Here is a 22,798-nt window from a genome sequence, read left to right on the forward strand (position 1 = left end):
ACGCAGCGTCCTGCGGCGAAGGTTCACGCGCTTTGGTCTTATAGGCTCTGATCTGACATGCGGCGCTGATGTTGGAATGAAATGAAATCATCTACTGTGCCGCTAAAGATCTTTTGTGACTCGCGACCACACTGCCGCCATTATGGAGCACATGCCATTACACAACACACACTCCGGGGTTATTATATGATTGTAATCGGTTCCTGTGTTAAAAGATGGTGATGGCGCTTATTAAACTCTGCCGGGGTAACTTCACCCACTCATGTAACATAATGGTGATGATTGTTCACAAGCTCATTACACACAATGGCACACTTTTTCTTTCTACTGTGTATTAGAGCTGCACGGTATCCTGTTTAAGCATCGATATCGCAGTGTGTGCGTGTGTAATACTCACATAGATTCCTGTAATGTTGGAGTTTTTTTTTTTTTTTTTTACAATACATGACACAAATGTGTGAAACACTGTCTTGTGAGCCACTGCAATGACTAAAATATGGAAACAAAGATCAGTGAAATCTGACGCTTTAGTTCAGCTCAAACCATTTCATTGTTGTTATTGACTCGATCTTAGCACAGGGAACTTTAACATCTGTGATCAGAACTCCTTTTTTTTCTTTTTTCTCTGTGATCACAACTCCAGGAGATCAAGTCCATCCATCCAGCCATCAGGGTCGCCAGAGCACTGAAGTCAATTACAGTTTAATTTGGGCGACAGCGGGACACACCCTGTACAGGTCACCCACGCAACCACATTTTTAACATATAAACCTATTCTCTTTAACTGAGACATAATGGGTTTTATAGTGTTATATTCATGAATAGGAATGATAAATAAAGTTGGTTTTATACAGTAATGGTTGAAATTTAACAGAACCATTGATTTAACCTCCAGTCAGAAAATATCACATTTACAGTTTTGCAGTGAGACTGATTGATTGACCAATTTATGATTTTGTTGACAAATATAAGAATAAAAAAAAATAAGAAGTTATAAGTTTTTGTGTTTCAGATGTGTTTTAATACTGACTCAAACCTTTTTAAATGTGTTTTCTATTGAGATTTTATCTTCACACTGGACAAATAATCACATATTAGTAAATAGAAACACATTACTTGAGTCACAAACAGCATTGTTTTTTTTTTTTTTTTGGTTAACCAGGGTCTCCGACGATCTTGTGACCAAACACACAGAAGCAGAATATCCTCAACAGTCGAAAATCTCGCCTAATTTCTCTTTTTACCTGTTTCAAACTGACCCTGTTGCTCTCTGTGGACCTTCTCCTTTAGCTTTCGCCATAAATCTCCACAGTCCAAGATCTCCACTCGTAAAACAGGTGGCTGTCAGTGATCATGACATTTCCTGCGGTAGATGACGACTCTCACTGAAGCGATATCCATCTGTCATTTCAACACCTTTGCAGTCAGATCTGCACCAAACGACGATAAAGCCAACCTTTTCTGACTCCCATCCATCATTTTTTTTGCCATAATTATTACGATATATCAACGTTAAGTGCATAAATATGTCAAATCTGCCCCCAGATCAGTACGGTTTAATATAAACATTGGATTAAACTAAAATGTTACTCATGTTTTGTTGGAGCAGTGAGTGACTCCCTCGCTGTTCACACACTGAGGCATGTGGCGGCTGACAGGCCGTGGCAAATGTCAGGAAGGAGATAGGCTGCATCCAAATGTCACTCACGCCTAACACTCACAGCTCTAATTGTTCCCTAATGCAAATTGACCACTATCAGAAAAACAACAACTGAAATGTGATTGTTATTCAGAAGAACTTAACGACAGGAATCATCCCTGCCATGAGTACGGAAGATTTACACACAGGTACCAACAGCTACTGCCGATTCAATTTTACAGAAAGTAGCAATCAAAACCTTGTAAAACAATCAGGTTCAGTATACACTTATAAATGAATTTACATACTTGGAAAAACTGCTCATAAAAGTTCTATTGCTGAAATACAGAACTTACTTTTCGTCCTGTGAGTATCTGTAAAAAGGTGATTCAACCCAACACAAAGCTCATTTTACAATAGAAACTGTTCCCGAGACAGAAAATGTGTCCAAATCTCTGTACTGACAGTAATTCCCAGGAATCAATGCGTGCCCTTCTGCAAGTGTCAAATGAAATCAAAACAAAAAAAACGGATGCATGATGATCCTTTTTTCACTTTATTCACGAGCGAAAAACACTGAGTCACAACAACCTCTGACTTCTACATTAATTAAATTGTGTAATTAGCGTGAGAGAAAGCTCAAGACGTACGTCGGTTTTTCTCAGTCTCTACAGTTTGAACTTGTCCAGCCTGAAAACGTTATTAGCTGCTGAATACACAACTCAAAGCTACAAAACTTCTCTCTCTCAAAGAAAAAAAAAAAAAAAGAAAGTCCATCAGGGCATAGTCAGGCATGTCCAAATTAAAAACACACATCCTCACTGTGCTGCCGTCTGTTGAAAATGTACAGTCAACTGTGAGGTGCACGTTGAAACACACACACACACACACACACACACGGATAAAAAGTCATTCATCTCTCCTCCAAAGGCAGGCGTACGCCATCCACCAAATGGAGTCGATGGGTTAATTAAGTCTTGGAGGGGTTTGATATTTTTAGACGTCTAATTAATGAACGGAACGCCAGAGGACAGGCGCAAGCTGTGGTGAGGTTTGTGTAATTTGGATTGGCTGATAAACTGAAAAGATTGCGGGGTGTCTCCCCGTCCAGATAAAGACAAACGGCAGTTCGCGCCGACTGCTGCGAAAATGCATTACGTGACATTATGTGGCTGAAATACACCCGTCAACGTACACACCGGCTCTGGTACGGCTAATGTGATTTTTCTGAAGTAAACCTGACATGTCCACTTCTTCATTAGTCCATATATTTGTTACTTTGACGACAGACTATTTTAATTCCTAATCAATATTTGAAAAGTCTTGGTTCAGTTGAGAAAAACAAAGTCTCGACTTTCAGGATCAGATCTGGTCCTAACAAATAGTTCTGCAAATGAACAATAACAACAATGGTGGCGTCCAGAGCTCCATGAATCCCAGTTCATATTCTGGCTTTATGGCTGAGAGACACGTGGAGTAGGAATCGAAGTTCGTAATCTGGGAGCCTTTGCTTTGTAATGTGTCGTGCCTGTGTTTTTTTTTTTACGTGGCACTGTTGTATTTTTCTCCATATCAGGTGTGCAAAACCTTTATCAGCTTCAAGGCTACATTTTAAAAAACACCAGAGTGAAATTCTGATATTTAAATCTCTACCTTTCTAGCTGCAAGCAAGAATTTAACTTTTCAAAGCCAGATTTAATGAACTTGTTCTGCAAACACCAACCAGGCAGGCTTAACATTTATACAAAAAGTAGATTTAAGTGTTTCATAAGATATGCATTCATGACAAATCCATGACTATGTTCTTGCTTTTATGGTGAAACAATCATCTTCTTGACGATTACTAGAGACAGGTCACAGCAATCATTGTGATCTACTTGTCAATCAGGATCAATAATGTGAACGTGAAGTCCCATGAGGTGTGGAGGCTGGTGCTGCTATTGTCAGACCCGAAGTGAAAAATCACAACTTTTCCCTCCTTTAATTGACTGGCTTCAGCTTGATGAGACATGTCATGGAGGAAGCGTTTCTTCATGAGGGTTTTCTCGACGCCTGCTGGGGTGTGATGGAAACCCTCGGTGCGTCCCTAAGCCGTTTTGGCTCTGCGGCGCCTCTGACCAATAACCCCGGCGAAATGGCTCGCTTGGTAACTCATAGCGGGGTCGTGCAGACCTTGGCATATTAGCTCTGCGCATCTACCTGCACTTTCAGGGCTTTGATCTGTGGCTCTGCAGGCGGCCAGAGGGAATACTGTGTGTGCATGTGTGTGTGTGTGTGTGTGTGTGTGTGTGTGTGTGTGTGTGTGTGTGTTTGGGATAGGCAGGCCTCAGCCAATCCTCCTGCAGTGCAGCAGTGCATTTCATTGATTAACTCTGCAGCTCCATCTCTACGCCCACCAGGAAACATAAGCCACTGCTATTAAGTAAAAGAAGCGGAGTGATACAGACGAGGCGTAGGGAACAGGGCGGAGACGTGAGACATTCTGTTTTGGAAAGCCAGCGGCATTGTTGAGGGACTGGAAGCAAGGAAAGGAGCTGGAGAGCCCTTAAAGGTTCAATCACTTGGTCGTCCCACCCTCCAGCCTGCAGCCCCTCATTTCCTCTTACAAGATTGCACGGACATGTTGGAACAGGTGCCGCTTTTTTTCCTCCCGTTCCGTCCATCTGAACACCTCCTGCATGCCCACCGCCGCTCCGTCTCCTCCTCTCTGACACAAACACGCCCACACGTGTTAAAAAAAAAAAAAATCCTGAAATCTGCCCGGTAATCTTGTTTCCACGTCGCTTATTTACTGACACTTTATGCGATCAGATGTTTGCGCGCAAGTGTAAATAGACATACTCAGCAGCGGAAGGAGAATTGAACAGTCCGGCACCGGAGGACGTGTGAGCTGCTGTTTGTCTCCCGGCAATGTGCTCGTGAGATTCTTGTGATGCTGCTTGTAAACAAAACCAGTGCTGGTTGTCACACTGACTTTAAATCCAAATCTGACTCCAGAGCTGAAAGAAAAAACAGAGCATGTGGCCATGTTTCATGTTTCTGCAGCTAACTGGGAAACAAATGGATGATTACAGTATGAAGGTTCACAAATAACTTACTCAATGTCAGTTTTGTGCATTATGTGACCGTTGTGAGTCGCTGAATTACAGAATTCACAAATTCCTGTCAGATTTGTATTCATTTTTTTGACCCATCTCCAGCTTTAGTTGTGTTTGCATCTCGATCTGTGTTTTTTCATTTTCATTTTGGACTCAATAAAAGAGGTCCAAATATTCATGGTGAAAATTTAATTACTGTGTATTTACCAGTGAAATTAAGCCTGAATCCGGCTACAATGTTTTTCTTCTTACAGCCTGTAAACCCAACCAGGGCCGGCTCTAGGCATAGGCGAACTAGACGGCCGCCTAGGGCGCCACGTCCCGAGGGGGGCGCCGCGGTCGTACAAGGGGCGCCACGACGCTCTGTGTTCCGTGTGCCCCGCTGTGCAGCGGTCCGACGCACCGCGCTCCTCGTCCTCGGCGCTGCCCGGCACTGATCGGTATTGTTCGGCATTGCTCCTCAGCGCACCCCCCCCCCCCCCCCCCCCCCCCCGCTCAACAAATGTCGGGACCGCTCGAAAAACACGCTCCCAAGGGGCGCTCCTCTCGGGCTCGCCTAGGGCGCCTCTGAAGCCCGGGCCGGCCCTGAACCCAACAATCTGCTAAATTTCAGAAATTGGCCAGGGGACCACAAAGCATGGTCACAGAGATCACATGCGGTCCACGGGCCAACGGTTGCCCCAGTCTGCACTTGATCCAGAACCCTAATATGAACTGCATAACATTCTGATGACGTCCTCAACAGGAAGGGAAGGACGGTTATTTGGGAGCGCTTTTAAAAGGGAAAAGTACATCAAAAAGGCAACTAACTGCTGAAGTAGTGCACTTCCTTTTGAGAAATCCTCAACATTTTCTCGGAGGATTAAAGAAAGGTGGTGGAATGAGTTCGTCTCCCGTCGTGACGACCCGACCTGCTGGTTTCCACGCAGCCAAAAACTCACCGCACAGCAGCAGCTCCCGTCCCAACATTACAAATACTTTATCCTCTGTCCTACTTACACGCCGCATTATTGCGTTCTATATTTTTCCCCGTGCGACTCAGTGTGTCGCCTCTCCCGCCGTTGCCTGTTTCTGCCCAGGTGGTTACACCTGGTCTGAAGCTATTAGTATCTGTCGGGCTTTCATGTGACTCCGGTGGAAAAGCAATAACACACTTGGCCGTGGCGGTTCCAGAGAGCGCTGAGATTTGAAGTAAAGCACTCAATTTTACGGCAAATCTATTACTAATCCATATTACTTACGTCTGAGTCGAGATCAAAACACAGATTTGATTGAGGGGGAGGGACGTGGGGTTCGGCGTTGGGGGCAGATTGATGGGCTTCGGGGTTTCGGCAGGTGTTGGTATCGCCCCGCTGGATAAAGCTGAGTCTATTGTCTAGAGGGAGACACTTGTAAAACTCTGCGGGCTATTGTCTGACAATGATATGTTGTCAGCTCATCAAGACAGGAGTCCGTGCACTTACTCCTGCCTGTACCTTCAGCTGACAGCCGCCTTGCATCATCTTTTTTTTTTTTTTTTTTTTTTCAAACTGACTTTAAGGCATCTGCAGCCCACTGTCACACCGACAAGGACTTTTTTCAATGTTGATGTGTGTTATCGTTCCCCGTTTGAGAGGTAATTCTTGAAAAATAAATCATTTTGGATGTTTTTTTTTTTTTTTAAACTCTTCGAACTATTTCTTCCAATGACATACAAATAAGTTGGAAAGGTAACATCTTATTTTTTTCTGTTGAGGTCAATCAATCCTGATTTGCGCTTCATATTTCCAACTGCAGCTCCTCCACTGCATGCACTTCTATAAAAGGGGGGTTGCAGGTTTTGCATTCATGCAGAATTTGGCAGAACATCTGTTAAAAGAATCGGATCACTGAATGAATGACAGCGAGGAGAGCCAGCAATAAAACAGCTGAGATAAGCTCGCATCGCGCAGACAGCAGCTCTTGATCAAGTAAGCTAACAAAGCTTCACGGCTAATGTGGATTCAGGTTCGTTTCAATGTTACTGAGGAGCGGACATCTTTCACGTTGCTGTGTGGAATACTGATGGCCGCCGCTCCGCCAGTCAACAGGAAGCTGAGATAAATGATGATGCCGCCATAGAGAGCAGGGCAGAGAGACAGCAGCTCTGCAGCTCTTTTCATGCAACTTATAAAACTCCATAAATCACAATGTAATGGATTTCATAATAGTAATTAGCTACTACAGTGTAACTTCCATGCGTGACTTGTTCCAATATCAGCTCTCTGTTTAACTAGAGCGGTCTCAACCAGCTCCACAAGAGGAAGTATCTTAGCGTCACCGAGATGCTTTTTTCAGAGATTTATTGCTTGAATTTCTGCCCAGAGGACGCTGACGAGAGCTGTTCAAAGAAATGAAAAAGAGCTCTCCACACATGGAATCAACAATGCATGAATGGAGGAACCAGGTCACTTATGTCATGATAATGAACTTCAAGTATAAAGTACTAGTAAAAAGCAATTACTAAGTGATATATCGACTGAAACGTAAGCAGAATATGTAAAAAAAAAAAAAATAAAAATAAAGAAAGAAATAAAAGAAGAACTTAAAGTTGTCCCAAAGAAAAAAAAATCATTCTTTTTGTCTAATGAAAATACAGAACTCATTTCACAGACTCTAGAAACACATATTTATAATAATGATTTCATTGGTGACTGAGAGGTAGTTAGAAAGCTCCAAAGTGTTGGAGCATAAATAAAAACGGTTTGGTCACACTTAGGCCTCGTTTAGACGACAACGCTTCAAGTGAAAATGCATCCTATTTCTGTTTCAGAAAAGTCTTGTGTTTACACAGCTACATTTTGAAAGAGAAGTAAGTTTACATGGAAACGGCAGAAAAGTTGAAAACGATGTAGTTTTCATGTTGGGCCACAGGTGGGTGCTGTTGGCTGTTTTTGAAGTGAAACCAAACAAGAGCACAGAGAACATCACAGTGTTAACATTACAGTGGTGAGTACAGGGACGTGTTTTTTCCCTTTATTTTTGTCTCATATTTAAATTATGACATCAATAAATTTGAGATTGCATCATGTAGCCCTGATTGCCTTTATTATTGATTTTTGTTTTTGAGACAGCAGTAGCACAAACACACAGAGCATTGCAGAATAATGCTGAACGAAGAAATATTTAATAGTTGTAGCCTGACAATCTTCTGAGAGAACCAAAAGAAACCGACGCTTGCTGACAAGGTGGTTTCCACAAAGTCACAGTGTCGCCTCCGGCTACAGAGATGAGTAACATTTAGCTACAAAGCACCGTCTGATCCCGAGGTTCCTGGGACAGAAATCTCACTAAGTAAGGGGTTCACCGTCTGATTGCTATCTGTGAGGTCCTTAATGAAAATGTTAGGGAACCCCTGTGTGTGTTACTGTAGCTTTTCGTCACACTGCCAGTTTTGTTTCTGCTGCTTCTCACTCCTCCTTTGTGTTTTAATCAGCAGCCTTTCTGCCTCCCAAGCTCCACCTTTGGCAAACCAACACGGCAATTAATTGGCTTATTAAATCCCTCTGCATTGCCCTATCAGCAAAAGCTATCAAAGACTAATCCTCCCTTTGCACTGCACTCTATGCAAAGAGGAGAGAATCCTGCAAGAGAAGAAGATTCGAGTGTGAGAGCTGTCAGTGAGGAATAACCGCATAGATGCGTGTATTCCAGCTTGTTACAGCAGATTGGGAAGCCCACTCATCGATATGCATATTGATTATGTCATCATTAGTGCAGAAATGTCACCATCACCTCCTTCCATTAGCATGAAGCAGACAGACAAACTATCGAGAAGTAACATGTGTCCAAGGACGGGCTAATTGCGGCTAATATGTGCGATGACTGTCCAAGTCAAAATTTTTTTTTCATCTTTAATCTCAGAGAAGGAGAGTAGAGCTGTTCTGTCTGTCTTCTCTTGTATCCAGTTCATAGATCAGCCGTGCATATTACACAAACCTATTCACACAAAACAAAGGTACTCACGACCCTGTATTGTGCACATCGAGGTTGGACAATCAGTTTTTTTGTCTCTTTGCCATAGTGGCAGGTGCATGTCATCTGAATGTTTACCAGCCCTTTCCTTTGTCACAGAGGCATGGAGTCAGTATCATCTTGGCAGCTCCGCCCTCTGGAGCTGATTTGCTGCTGTAGCACTTCGGCACGTTCACCTTGGTAATCTACGCCATCTTCTCCCTGATAGCAGTTAACCGTGCAGGAGCAAGAGGCGCCGGCCATCGCTCCAGACTGCTGTCGAGCTGGCACGCTAATGATGCACAGGGTTGGCCTCCTAAGCATCTTTACAGTCAGGACCCACAAGGTTAGGGTTAGGCCCTCATAGTTTAATACCTTAGATAGATTGGTAGAGGAAATAAATGGTGAATGTTTCCTCAAGCGCTCCACACGCTCACATTTGTTACTTCTAGTAACTGAACTACTGTAATTTCCAATTCATTCAAAACACTGCAGCGAGAGCACAGAAACTAGCAAACTACTACTACTACTTTTTTTTGTCTGTTTCTGCTCCATGATGCAGGATCTCTCCGAGTAGATCTGGAAGTTCCTGATGTGAGCCTCAAGCCACTATCAAGTCTGCAAGAGCTTGTTTGCTTGCTGCTCTTTGTCTCTGTCCTTCCCTTTTCTGCATTTCTATTCTCTAAAACCACCTCTGATGGTAGAGCTTTACAACTGATCAAAATGGAAGTTTTCCTTTCAACCACGGCCGATGCTTGCCTTGAATAGTTTGTTTTTTTGCTGTGATTTCTCCATGTTGTAATTTGTGCTATTTCTGTCTCCCTTCACTACCTGTTGCCATGCTCAGTGAGTTCAGGGAGCCATGCCATTGGTCTACATTTTCCCATTTACGGTAAACTATTTTTACTGCGCACGGTGATGAAAAGTATTTCCTCTTCTTGCCAATTCATAGTACTACCAGCAGACCAGAGGGGCGGAAACAAAATCAAACATTTTTTTTAGATGCAAGGCTGCCTGCTCTCACACATACAGAGAGAAATGTATCTGACTAAATCACACACACAGAACAAGCTTTGCCTCACGTGAAGCTGCAAATTTTGACCGAATTGCTGGAATTCTTGTATGAATATTGTGCTAGCAGCAGTCGGGCAACTATAAGTATTGCTGCCTTGTGCTGTTCAGTTCTGGGTCTACAATAGAATAGAATAGAATAGAATAGAATAGAATAGACTTTATTGTCATTGCACGGGCGGGGGGGGGGGGGGGGTAGAACGAAATTACATGGGAGCTCTTCTAAAAATCTCAGTAATTTTTATGTTCCTGCCCCGGAAGATAAACTAAGAATTGGATTTTTTTTTTTTCCTGTAATGTTTTATACGGCATACAATCATCCCTTGGCTAGACTGGACCCTTGGTACTTCTGGTTTTGCACTACAGGCTATTACATCATTGTAATTTATCTCCATTATGATTGCAGCAGATGGGTGTGCCTTCCAACTGGCGACAACAGTTGCATTGTTCTGTTGCAACAGCAGCTCATAACCGAGCCTGCCGAGTCCGACCATGAGCTCTTTGATTCTGACCATGGTTCCTGTGATTGTCTGGAAAGCAAATATGGTGATGGGTTTTCACTTGGCTTTGAATGCTAATTAGGTTTTGTGTGGCTTTTCTTCCATGCCAAGAGAACAATATATTAAAGTTTTTGTTAAGAGAGTCAAACTCTACTAATTCCCTTTTCATCATTATGTTGTTTTTACTACACGGAAATGGGTATGGTAGGAAAATATCTATCTTTTCCTTCACACGCTGGGTGGGTTCAGCAAATGTGACCACCAGTTGCACTTATTTGGTGTTGGATTATAGTTTACAGCGCCTGTACACACAATTTAAGATGCAGACATCTCCGTCAGTGGAGTTTCTCTGTTGGCTGTCTCCGTCTTCTGCAACACTCAAGTGTTTCTATCTCTCTGTCATGAACCAAGGGCACAAACAAGGTGACATGATTAAACCATCTGGTGTGCGATAACAGTGAAACACCTTTTCAGACACGCTTTCGCTCAGATGTGGACATATATCGGTGCACCACTCTCCTTGGACGCAACTTAAGTCGTTACAGTGCAGACAGTTGTAGGTAATCCCAGTTCAGCAGCAGCAGGAAGTGAATAGTTCTCAATGTGACCCCTCTGTTCACGCAGAGTATCGCTCTTGACGATTGGGTCTGTCGCTGTGCTCGCTGCCCCCGCTGATGAGCAGCAACAGCAGCCATGGGGAGCTGGAAACAGCCATCTCATCTCACTTTGGTTTCCTCCCCTCGGTTTTCTTAAAGCATCTCAATGCACCCAAAAAAGGCATAAAACGTCACCGGCGTGCCGCTCCAAGTTTCTCTCTCCCTCCCTTCCATACATCTTCCCTGAGAGGTCCCCGAGAGGGCATTGATTCTCCTCCGGGGAGGGAAGATGTGTCACACCCCGTACGGATTGGATTGATAACACCGGGCTAAATATAGCCCTGCGGCAGCAAGCAGGAGAGGAGGATATTTTTAGAAGTGTTTATAGTGCTGCAACTCGGACACTACGTCAGCCGAACGACCAAACAGAGAGAAGGAAGGGAGACAGCGGTGCTGGTGGGGGGGGGGTGAGAGGATAAACTCAGTGGCTCCCTCATTGAGAAATTACTGCACTTACGGGAATTGTGGGACAAAAAAAAAAATTGAGTGGATGAGTTCCCTCCCTGTCTGAATTAAAAATGATGATCTGTTATGTTTAAAAATATGCTACTTAAAATTAGTCCTCAAAATAATTGTCTGCTGATGTAAACCCAGATTGAGTGCCTTCTTTGGCTCTATTGGCTGATTTGAGTAATGTATTGGCTTTCCATTTACAACAGTCTGTAATCCATACAACACACTCCCTGCTTAGAGCGCTGAGTCTCCAAGTCCTCATTCCCAATGTGCTGAAGCGCTCACTTTATTTTGGCTGCGGGCGCTTCTTACATGATGCTATCAGATATCACATTGTTATATATTTACAGCAGCGTTGTCACGGACTCTATTTTACCCGTCGAGGATGTACAATTTGGGATTTAAGAGTATGCTTTCTCATTTCATATACCCTTCAGCCTGCGTATAAAAGCTGTGAAACGCTTCTGTAAAAAGTGCTGACTCACTCTCAATTGATCCCGGCGGTGCTCTGAGGTCACCCGCACGGCGGATCAAGGGCCTGAGCAAAATGAAACGCCTTTTTTTTTTTTTTTTTCCCTGAGCTGAAAGTTGTTCAAAATCAGAGAAACAACGCTGTAAAAATCAGCATTGATCTCTGGTCTTTTATTCTCACGCTGCTCCCGTTCAACCCGACTCTCCGACACACATCATCTACAGAGTTAATTGATTTGTCCTGCTGTGCTTGTCCTTTGAACCGTCTGCCACACGCTGAGCCATAGGACAGGTTCGCATTCTGACATCGACGGCGGTGACAAACACAGCACCGTCGTTGAGATCAATCGGGAATCCAGCTGAGATGAGCAGCTTTGCTCCGGACTGTCGACCGACGAGCAGCACCTCTTAAAAGAAAGCTCTGCGTTCTAAAGTGCAGGTTTCATGATGTCCGTCGCTGTGTTAAAACACTTACTGCTATGACACTGCAAATAGTTATTCTGCGGTGACAGCAACATCATTTGTTGAGTCATGTCTTCTATCATATCATACTTGTGATAGACTGAGGAGTAAAGCCTCAAAGAAGCCATTTCCAGGCCCTGAGTACTTCAATTGATTGATCAAATAGACTGGGTTGGTTTATTGATGTACCTAGAGAGTGAGCTAAGTCTATTAGGGGTGTAACGGTACACAAAAGCCACGGTACGGTACGTACCTCGGTGTAAGGGTCACGGTTCGGTACGTTTTTCGGTACAGTGGGGAAAAAGTAAAAAAAGCTCACAAATGCACCAGAACATTTTTCCCAAGCTTTCCCATGCCACACATTATTGGCCCAGTTTACATGGTGTTTTTTCAATCCGATTGTAGTATTAAACGCGAATGTATTCATGTACAGCATACAAAGCATCCACGATGAATCCTCGTTTACAAGGACCCTGTGACATGCGCACAAAGTCTCACGAGGAACTTGCAGGTCTTCCTCTCTGCAGCAGCAGTCCTCAGCGCCAAGCAGAGAGTTTTTATCTGCTGATATCTGCTCAAATAATGTCCTAAAATCTCCATGATACGCTGCTGAAGGAGCGGCTGCTCCCCTGACCGCAGCACCGCCGTGCGGAGCAGCACGTCTCGGTGTGAGCTCTGCGCCGCATGTCTATGTTTCGAATTAACTGGTGCCCGTGTTAACTTGTGACCAATAATGACTGAAACATCTAGTCGTTCTGGCGAACGTCGGTTATCGACAGTTACAGTGAGTGTATACGTTTAAAGTCTTTTGTGAGTCTTACTTTAACAACTGCTGTAATCAGCATGTGTTCACACAGACCTCCGCTGTCATTCGTTAACACGGGAACCAGTTAATCCATAACACCAGCCGGCGATCGCTCGTATTCTGCTATAGAGCTCTTTATACAACTCGCTGCTGCGCGATTTGGTTCCATCTCGCCTCTCCAATGTTTTTTATGTCGGGGTTTTGTATTAAAAAAGTGTTTTTCCACCACCATGGCGTTCTCTGCTGGTTTTTTGACTGTGCTGCTTCCTGTTTACTGGCACGTCACACGTCACTCCGTATGAGGGAACGCACGCGGAACAAATACTCTCCCGTTTAATCCGCTCCGCCACACGCTGCAGCTCTCATTCCGCTTGTACTTTCTTCTTTGTTTGTTCATGTTTGGACCTGCTTGTTCTACTTCTTCTTCTTCTGTGATAATGGTGGTTGCCGGCAGCTTTTAGGCTCATTACCGCCATCTAAGGTTGGAATTTTTTTTTTTTTTACTCACTGGTGTATTCGTCGTGTGATTGTGTGTGCCGAACCGTGACCCCCGTACCGTGACGGTACGGGACGAATACAAATACCGTTACACTCCTAAAGTCTATGCATCTTTTCATTTGTCCATCTTAAAGCAACAGAATCAGGTCTACTGGACTCAGTCATGTATCTTAGAAGTTGGTTCGACCCTGCATAACCACTGATAAACGGCGAAACGTCTTTCAAAACTTAAATATGCAACCAGAGCCAATGTCATGCTCAGTGGCAACTTGAATTATTCATGTCCAAATGGTGGAATAAAATTAAAGTTATGTTAATACAGGGGGATTAGTTCTTCATCACAACCTGGACTTGAATACTTTCACTAGAGAAAAGACCAATGCAATTTAAATGAACTCCATCCATCCATCCTTCAGTGTTTTAGTAGCTCTGGATATTCTGGTTTCCTCCCACAAAAACATTCACCTCAGGTTATTTGGTGACCCTATGAAATTGCCCATAGGTGTGATGGTGAGTATGGGTGTCTATCTCTATCTCTTATCGTGTTTGAAATGTGATAGACTGTGATATTCTGTACTTGCCAATAGTTAGCTGGGATTGGCTCCAGTGACCCAATACCCTGAATAGGATGGAGTAGTAAAGGAGACGGATGGATGGAAAATGTGTTCATCCCCTCCTCGTGTCTGCTTACAATAAAGGTCACAAACATTATCTGCTGCATGTTAGCAGATGGAGGATGAGCCCAACACAGCAAAGTCTCATGAATAAATTGCTTTCTTTTTTCTTTGATCTTTTAAAGGCTATAGTTCAATATGATGAACCTGTGTTGAGCAAGGTCAATAAATAAATTCATGAGCTCCAAACAGTACGAGTACTATCACTGCATGTTTCCGTCTTGTTTCCAACATCTGGAGAAACATTGAAATAGTGTGTATCTGCCTGCTTATTTCTGTTCTCAAGTGTATTTCTTAACAGAAAACAAGAAATTCCAAGCCTACCTGTAGGTAGTGACAGGGCCTGAGGTTGGGCTTGAGGTCCGTAGGGGTCATGGGCTTCTCCAGGTTGAGCGAGGACTTCCTGTAGGCTTCCTTGGCTTGGCTAACCGTTAGCGTTGACCAGGAGCTCCTCTTCATGAACTTGCCCTCTGGCGCCATGCTGATGCTCTCGCAGGCCGAGCACTTGACGTCGTTGTTGCTCTTGGAGGCCTTTAGCGACAGGTCCCCCCCCAGGTGGCCGTGCATGGAGTCGGGGTAGCAGTGGCTGATGTGGTCCACGGGATGCCGCGTCATGACACTGGGCGTTCTGTACGTGCTGTCGCTGTCCAGGTTGTCGTCTGAACTCCACCAACCTCCCGAGCGCTGCTTGCCGCTGCCTTCGGATTTGCGCTCTTTGCTTTTGCTGCGTTTGCTGTGTTTGTGGTGGCCTTGGTGGTGGTGATGGTGGTGGTGTGAGCTGTCCCTGTGGGAGTCCCCTTTGGTGCCGTTCATCTTGGAGGAGCCTTCCAGGGAGTGCGACTTTGTGAAGAGCTTCTGTACCGAGTGGACCAAGTGGCGTATCCTCCCGGGGCTTTCGTTGCGCTGCTCTGTAGTTGTGGTGGTGGTGGAGGTGCGTTGGTACTGCAGTGTGTGGAAGCCGTCCCGGTGCAGCGGCATCTGTTTTTCAAATTGGTCCAGGAGGTTTGGTGGGATTCGGTTCATTTTGCCGCTGCCGCCGTGCGAGGACGAGCCACCGTCGTCCCGGGAGTCCCTGCCGCCAGACGTGTTCCCACCGCTGTCCCGCGAAGCGCTGCCGTAGTGCATCCGGGGGAAAGTGCTACTAGAAATGGAGTGGTCCGTGGCCGACATGGACACGGGCATCACCATGCACTCGGAGTGGATGGAACTGCGTGGGGAGCAGCGGTGGTGACCCTCGAGCGGACAGCTCTCGGTGGGACTGAGGAGGTAGGAGGGGGGCCGCGAGTCTCCATGGTGGTGCAGGTGGTCCAGGGAATGGTCGCACTCGGCCAGGCCGCAGGTGTGGGCTGAGGTGGGGGAGGTGAGCTGGAGCTGGGCAGGGCGGCCGGAGAGACCCTTCATGTTCCTGGGTGGAGGAGAGTATTTGTCCTCATCGAAGTACTGCGAGGGTGACCATGAATACTGTTGGTCTGAAAGCAAGAAACACATGAGAGAGAAAATATGACAAACTTATCAAAAGAAATACCTTTTACAGTTGAAAAAAGCCCCATCCCAAATGACATCCAACTCACTATCTGCCATATTCTCAATCGCCACATTCACTTAAACTATGGGGCACACACAAGAAAACTCTCAAAAAGGAGAAAATCTGAAATGTAGAGGTGAAATCCACAAATTGGACAGACAAAATCTCCACTGCCCTATTTTTTTCTTTCATTGTGGCAGACCTCTGTATCGGCGGAGGATAAAAAAAGGAGCGAACGCAAGAAAGCGAAGGGCAGGAGACAGGTAGAGCCCCGCATTGCCATTTATCCAATGCAAAGTGAAATAATAGCCTATCACTCTGCGGTGCTGGTGTCATCCGTCAAAGCCCCGAGGACTGCGCTGCGAGGCGCACGGCCGAATAGGAGTCCTTGGGAGGCGATCGCCAAACACACCCTCCCTCTCTGTTTCCCAGGTCCGTGTTGTCTCAGATTAAAAACCCGCTCAGTGGGATCAGTCACCAAGGGCAAACGTCTCGGCTCCTGATACCAACGTGTTTAACTTAATCAGAAGAAAGGTTCAGTTTACGTCTTCGTCTCACCATCGTCTGTTGTTTCTAATCTAATTTCCACGTCTTCTGTTCAAATCAAGTCACCATCACGTCAGTTCAAATTAGACCTGTGAGTGAGAGAACGCTGATCTTTAATGCAACGTATCTGAAGACAAATCATGTGGAATTTGTCTTGAAAGCAGTGGGATAACATGGTTTCGCAGTGATTAAGCACATTCACCTTACATTGACCAAAGCTCTGGTTTGCAGGTTCTCCCTGTGGACACGTCCAAAGACACACACATATTAAATGAACTGGGGTCTCTGCATTGATGATCAGTGTATGCTGATGATGGACTGGTGTTCGGCTGGGATTGGCTGCACCACCCTCAAACCACAAACTCCATAAAGATGAATACTACTTTTCACTTTCTAAGATTTCCACTTGTTTATAAATGACCAAGAAGTTAAGTGACATCCCGGAAAGAAAAAAAAAAAAAATGTTGAGGAAAAAAAACCTGAAAGTTCTCAAAACCCAAATGAAATTTCAATAACTTGAGATAATAAAACGGCCCTGTTTTTTGTGGGACATATTCAGTCTGATTTTTTCATTACCTGGCTCTCGAGTGAAGGTGAACACTGCAGCAGAAACCCTGACGCGGGTCATAATTCAACCTTATCTGCACCCCGTCTTGTGAAATAGGAAACAAACAGGCAAACAAAGAATAATCATATCTAAGCTCACTTGGCTGCCAATGATACGCCTCATAAAGCCGTGCACTTTCACTCCCGCTGTAACCCCATAAAAAGGAGAGACTTTATGAGCGACTGAGAACAGGGGAGAGAAGGAAGGTGAAGAGTTTGAGGAAGGAAAAAAAAAAACTGCCGCACCTTAACAGGAAATCAATGTTTTAACAGTACAATAAATTCTAATAGCATTTTCACAAATTTAAATCTAATGCCTTGAGGTAAACATTGTTAAGGCGGTTTGTTAAAATGTCCAACAAAATTTAAAGCACGACCACAATCCTACCACAACCAGGTGACGATTATATATAATAACCCCTGCTTGAATATTTTCGTTGCACTGCGTCTGAGACGTGTCTACTGGAAGTTCTGTTGGTGAAGCAAAAATGACGTGTGGATACCACATTATGAAACGATCATTAATAATAATTAACGTAAATAATTTGATCACTGTTGAAAATATCATCAAGTTGTCTGAAACAGGGGCGTTGGAGTTGTCAGCTCTCTGTCTGCCCTCATATTGTCTCAATTCGATTTGAACATGTCAAACAAAGACAGTTTTTGGAAGCTGGAGCAGACCTGGAAAACTTCCCATTCCCATCACTTTAATAGCAATGATGGCGAGAGCGGGTGTGTCTGCGAGCGTTTGGCTTCACTGTAATGTGTTGGCAAATGACAGGCCGGAGGTGGAGGGGAGGGGAGCTGTCTTTCATACACTCTTTGCAGCAGGAAAAACATGCTGGGAGCCACCGAGCGAGCTTGTTGATGTACACTATGTGAAAATTTTGTGTCCAGCGAGCAACTTATGATTTACAGATTTGAAAAACCTGTGTGGGATCAGGAGAATAGATGAAGTGAATTGTGTCCAAAGGCCGGATGTTCTCTTTCATCTTCAAAATTGGAGGAAATTTATTCATTTCAAACTCATTTTTAATGAGGTCTAAGATCTCTCAACCCCTGAGGTGCGGCGCTGCTCTTCGGATGCTGTCGTCCTCCATCTGTCGAGATGAAAACAATTTCTCCTTGTTTACTAGTTTTACATGAACATGTGTTCATGCAGCCTGATGTATTGAAAAAAAAAAAAAAAAAAGAAAAGGATCCAGGCTACAAACCACATGTATGTAAGCAGAAAAAACAAAAGATAAGACATTCTCCCTTCAGGGAGGGCTATTTCATATAGCTGTAAATAATTAGGCTGATGATGAAGAAATGTTGCTTGTGAATGGATTCTGAACGTGCTTGGCAGATGTCAGCCGAGTTCACGGCTCGCCGGCGCTCGCAGCCGAAGGATGACAGCGGCCCATTGATTGATGCGATGGTGCATTTCTGTCTGAAGTTATGTCACTGTCTTACACCGAGGCCTTTTGTTTGACAGCTGACTCCTCCTCAAGGTGTGTGTGTGTGTTTGTGTGTGTGTATGTGTGAGCCGCACTGAATAAATTATCTGCCTGCGGAATGATGCCACTTCCTGGGATTATCGGCCTGGCAGCAGATCCATCCGCATTCCTCACCTCATACAGGGAGGAACATCAGCTTCAGGGAAGGGAAAAAAGTAGAACTACCATTCAGAAAATAAGTCCTAGAAAACATTTTGAAGGTTATTTATTATATATATATCTCTATGCAGGTCACTCATCGACTGAGCCTCCTTCTGGCAAGAACTCTACAAACAGAGAGGCGAGTAACGGTGACATCTGTGGACAGGGAGAGCACTTGTTCTTCTTACGCTGATACCAGAGCCTGCCATCGACTTATTGGCTTCCTGGCAAGAGTGCCAACTGCTTAAACGGGCTGCTGGGACGGAAGGTGAATTCAGAACAAAATGGTAATTCACTTCCAGCGCCGCATACAGCAGCTAATCATATTTTCTGCTTGAATGTCAGGTGATCACACCTCTGAGCTAACAGTGGTGACAACCATGATTGAGTAAATGAATATAGATGAGAAAATTTAGGATATTAGGGCTTTCTTAATGGTGTATTAAAAAAAAAAATAGACATGGCAAAGTCAAGTTTTTTGCAGATTTAGTGCAGGGTCAACAAATGGTATGTCGTCCAGAGATGTATTGATAAATACACGGTCTTGCTTTCGAGGTCTCCGAGGCTGCAGGTAGCAATAAACACAGGAGTGGCACACAACAGCAGCCACTCTGTGATTTGGTGAGTATTTCTGGTGCGGCGATCGGAGTGTTTGCATGCTGTGAGCAACTCGTACAGTGGGCGGCACGAACACGAGCTTTAAAAAACAAGAAAATAGTGGTTGGGCTGCTTAAAACCCAGGTTGTAAATATTCAAAATGCAAAAGCAGAAGAGACAGCAAAGACTAATGCACTTCTGATATGAAATCAACACACCATGAAGGGATATATCCCTCCCTTTGGTATGTATATCACCACTTTTGATAAATTATACAGTAGATCTCTCCTTCATAGCGATTAAAGCTATTTCTCCGTCAGACCAGACAAAAAGTGTTAAATGTGTTTGAGTAGAACTGGGGTCTGCAGCCTGCGGCTCTTTAGTGGCTCCCTGCGTTAATGTTGCTCTTATTTCACACTGTGAGGTGAAAAATGTGACTCTCAAATGAAAGATTGGCCGAGGAGCACTAAAACTGCAAAAAAAATGGTTAAAAGAGCGAAAATGACTGACAGCAAACTGTGAAAACAGCTAAAATAGCTACAACAGAACTAAAAAGGCTATAAAATTGCTAAAAACACGAAAGTGCCTCAAACTGCTTAATGACTCAAATGGCTAAAAGTGTTACGAAATGTCAGCAGTTCTTGATTATAGTTATTAAATCTTATAACTGCAGCAAATACATACAGCGAGCTTTCACTGTATAGAGTTTTACAAGACACATTCTTTATTTTAAGTTGTTTTTTTCATCATGAGGTTTGCAGACCGCTAGTCTTTCAGGTTTAGGTTCAGGTGAGTTACTCTTTTGAAAAATCTTCCAGAACCGGCGCCGCGCAGGAAAATGACAACAGATAATTTAGTCTAAACCGAGGAAGGACTCAGGCAGGTGAAAGACAGATCCTTCTGTGTGGACTCCAGATGAAAAGTAAATCCAATTCATCTCGAAACTGACTTTTTCATTGCTGTGATAACAAATCCTTCAGTGCAGAACAAACAGACCCGGAGAGAGAGAGAGAGAAAAAAAAAAAAAAAAAAAAAGAAGAAGATCAGTTGGGCACACACGCTGCAGTCCTCAGATCATGTCAGACTGCAACGCCGGCGCTGTCGAAGGCCCTCGGACTGAACTGTGACAAACACGCCTTACGCCTTACACACGGCGCGCAGACACAGGAAGGGGCTCATTTATTAGCGGCTTCTGCTCGGCGCCGCCGCTCCACCCGTGTGCGGAGTGTGAGTAAAGGTCGTCTTGCTCCTCTTAACACATTAGCATTTAAATAGCATTATATCTGCGCTGAGTATCACTGACAGCTCCCACTCTTCCGCTGGCTCAGGCCCTAACCGGAGTTGAAAACAAAGTTAAAAGATAATAAAGCGCCGCACTAGACTGAGAGATCACAGGCGAGCGACCTTCAGACTTGGCAGCGGTTAGCATCCCGGCTAGCCACGCTGCAATTTAACTGTGAAGACCAGTCCCGCCACGGAGGACACACATCACACACAGCCTTTGATAGTCTGCATCAGTGAAAAAATTCCACTTTGAGCACGTTTATGACACAGTTCAGAAGTTTTTTTTTTTTGGGCTGTCTTTAGAGAATCTTTAGACAGAAGCTACAACAGAACAAAAGTCCATCAGCTTTAAAGCATCATGAAGGCGTAATCCTCCCAAATGACGGAATAAAACAGGCTAACAAAGTCTTTCCAGTCCCAGTTTATCAGGAGAAATGAGGAGAAGCAATGTTTTGTCCGGCAGCATCCAATCCAACTGGCCGGAGTGAAGTACACACCCCTTATTTTCAGAGCAAAACAAATCGATAAAGCAGCTTTCTTATCCATCTCCCAAAGGTTAAATGCAGTCTCCCCAGAATTCTGGCCTTTCTTTAGAAACTCAAAGGAAGGGGAATTGTGTCCTCAACCCTCGGGGCGAATCAGCAATGGCCCCGGCTATTAGATTTGAGACGGAGCCAATGGACAAAGGGGCAGAGTAGCCAGTCTGTCAGCGCCGCCGCGAGCGCGGCGATCTGCTCCGATCAGAACGAGGCTCCGGCTTACGTCTCCGGCACCGATCTCGCTCGCTTGTCCATCCAAGTGACAGCGCAGGGAAAAAAAAAAAAATCCTGCATGGATTTCAAGTGTGGCGTGCGAGCCGAAACGAAACTCACAACAATTTAGCTGCTAATGCAGTTCTCGTCTGAGCGAGCCGTTTCAAACTGACACGGCGATCGTGAGCCAATCACTTGTCACTGGGATTTTTTTCCCCCCACATGCTACCATCTGTCTCCGGATCAGAGTGACAACCGAAATGGCTGCAAAAAAAAAAAAAAAAAAAACCCAGATCTTACAATGTGAAACTGATGCTGGGACAGCAGATGAAGAGGGGGGTTGGATCGCATCGGATCGCGCTGAGTCAGGACTGTCCGCACTTCTGCTCACGCAACCGAGGAGAACCGTGAATCACAGAGTGAGTTCATGCTGGTCTTTAAAGGTTACATGGATCCATACTGTAACAATGATATACGCTATCAAATAGACCACCAGTTCATATGTCCTCCTTCTGGAGTAAATATCCCTCCAGTGGTTTAAAAAACAACATCCTGTCTAAGAAATCCAATATTTTAAATCACTGCTGCTTCGTCGGTGCTACTGAAGTGACTTATATCGTTTTTTTTGTGATTGAAAGTATGGCATTTTTACCATTTCTGCCATTTCTGCGTACGTGATGATCATTTTCAAAACAGTGTTGTCTAAGTGCGAAACTCATTCAAAATGAACATGCTAAAGAAATTGCAGTTTTAATTTGATCATCGTCGTATAAGCCGAAGCCATAATGTCGCACTCCATGACCAGAAATGAGGGTGACTTTTATATCGGTAGCTCAGGTGAAAAGAGTTGATATGTGCTCAAGTACAGTTGTTGTTACTGTTCTTAGGCTCTGTTTACACAATGATTTAAGGCAAAATGAATTATTTTTGAGTTTTCATTTCAGAAAAGTTTCACGTTTGCACAGTAATGTTTTTAAAACAGTGTCCGTATACATGGAAACGCTGAAAACTATGCAGTTTCCATGATTTTCTTTCCACAGAGATGAAGTTGAAGCATTTTGGAAAAGTTCCACCCTAAGAGTTGTTTTCAAAAAGCTGCATTTTGAGTGGCTTCAAGCATCACTGTCGTGTAAATGTAGATTTTTTTGTGTCTCCACTTGAAAAACTTTCAAATTTTACTCAATTGCAAGTCAAACTATTATTTTTTTTCAAACTGCTCAAGTAAAAGCATAAAGTACACAACTATGACACTTTAGTAGATGGCTCTGTTAAGTAATGTTGATCTGAACAATACTGCAAGAATCAAGAAAGTAAAGTTGGTTTCTCTTTGAGACATTAATTCATTCCTCGATGACAACCTGCCTGGCTTTTTATTTAAGAGCTCTGGCCAAAATCCAGAACGCTCTTCGAAAAAGTACCTTCAGGAAGCTTGTTTGTTTGTTCGTCATTGGTGCGACCTCAGAGCTGTTATGGCTAAATACTCAAGTCGAACATGGAGATAATAATCTCCTAATTACTTTCGATGATATAAAAGTAGCTCACCTCCGGG

The 22,798-nt window shown here is 44.1% G+C and overlaps 1 protein-coding gene across 1 annotated transcript in view; it reads right to left on the bottom strand.

The window, feature by feature from the left end:
* Positions 1-22,798, bottom strand: part of dlgap2a (discs, large (Drosophila) homolog-associated protein 2a) — a 184,742-nt gene that overhangs the window by 47,029 nt on the left and 114,915 nt on the right. The window contains exon 5 of the mRNA XM_030116185.1: positions 14,624-15,768. Coding sequence (XP_029972045.1) covers positions 14,624-15,768 — 1,145 coding nt within the window. The remainder of the gene's footprint in view (positions 1-14,623; positions 15,769-22,798) is intronic.

This window comes from Salarias fasciatus, chromosome 19 (genome assembly GCF_902148845.1).
Source record: "Salarias fasciatus chromosome 19, fSalaFa1.1, whole genome shotgun sequence".
Taxonomy (NCBI): domain Eukaryota; kingdom Metazoa; phylum Chordata; class Actinopteri; order Blenniiformes; family Blenniidae; genus Salarias; species Salarias fasciatus.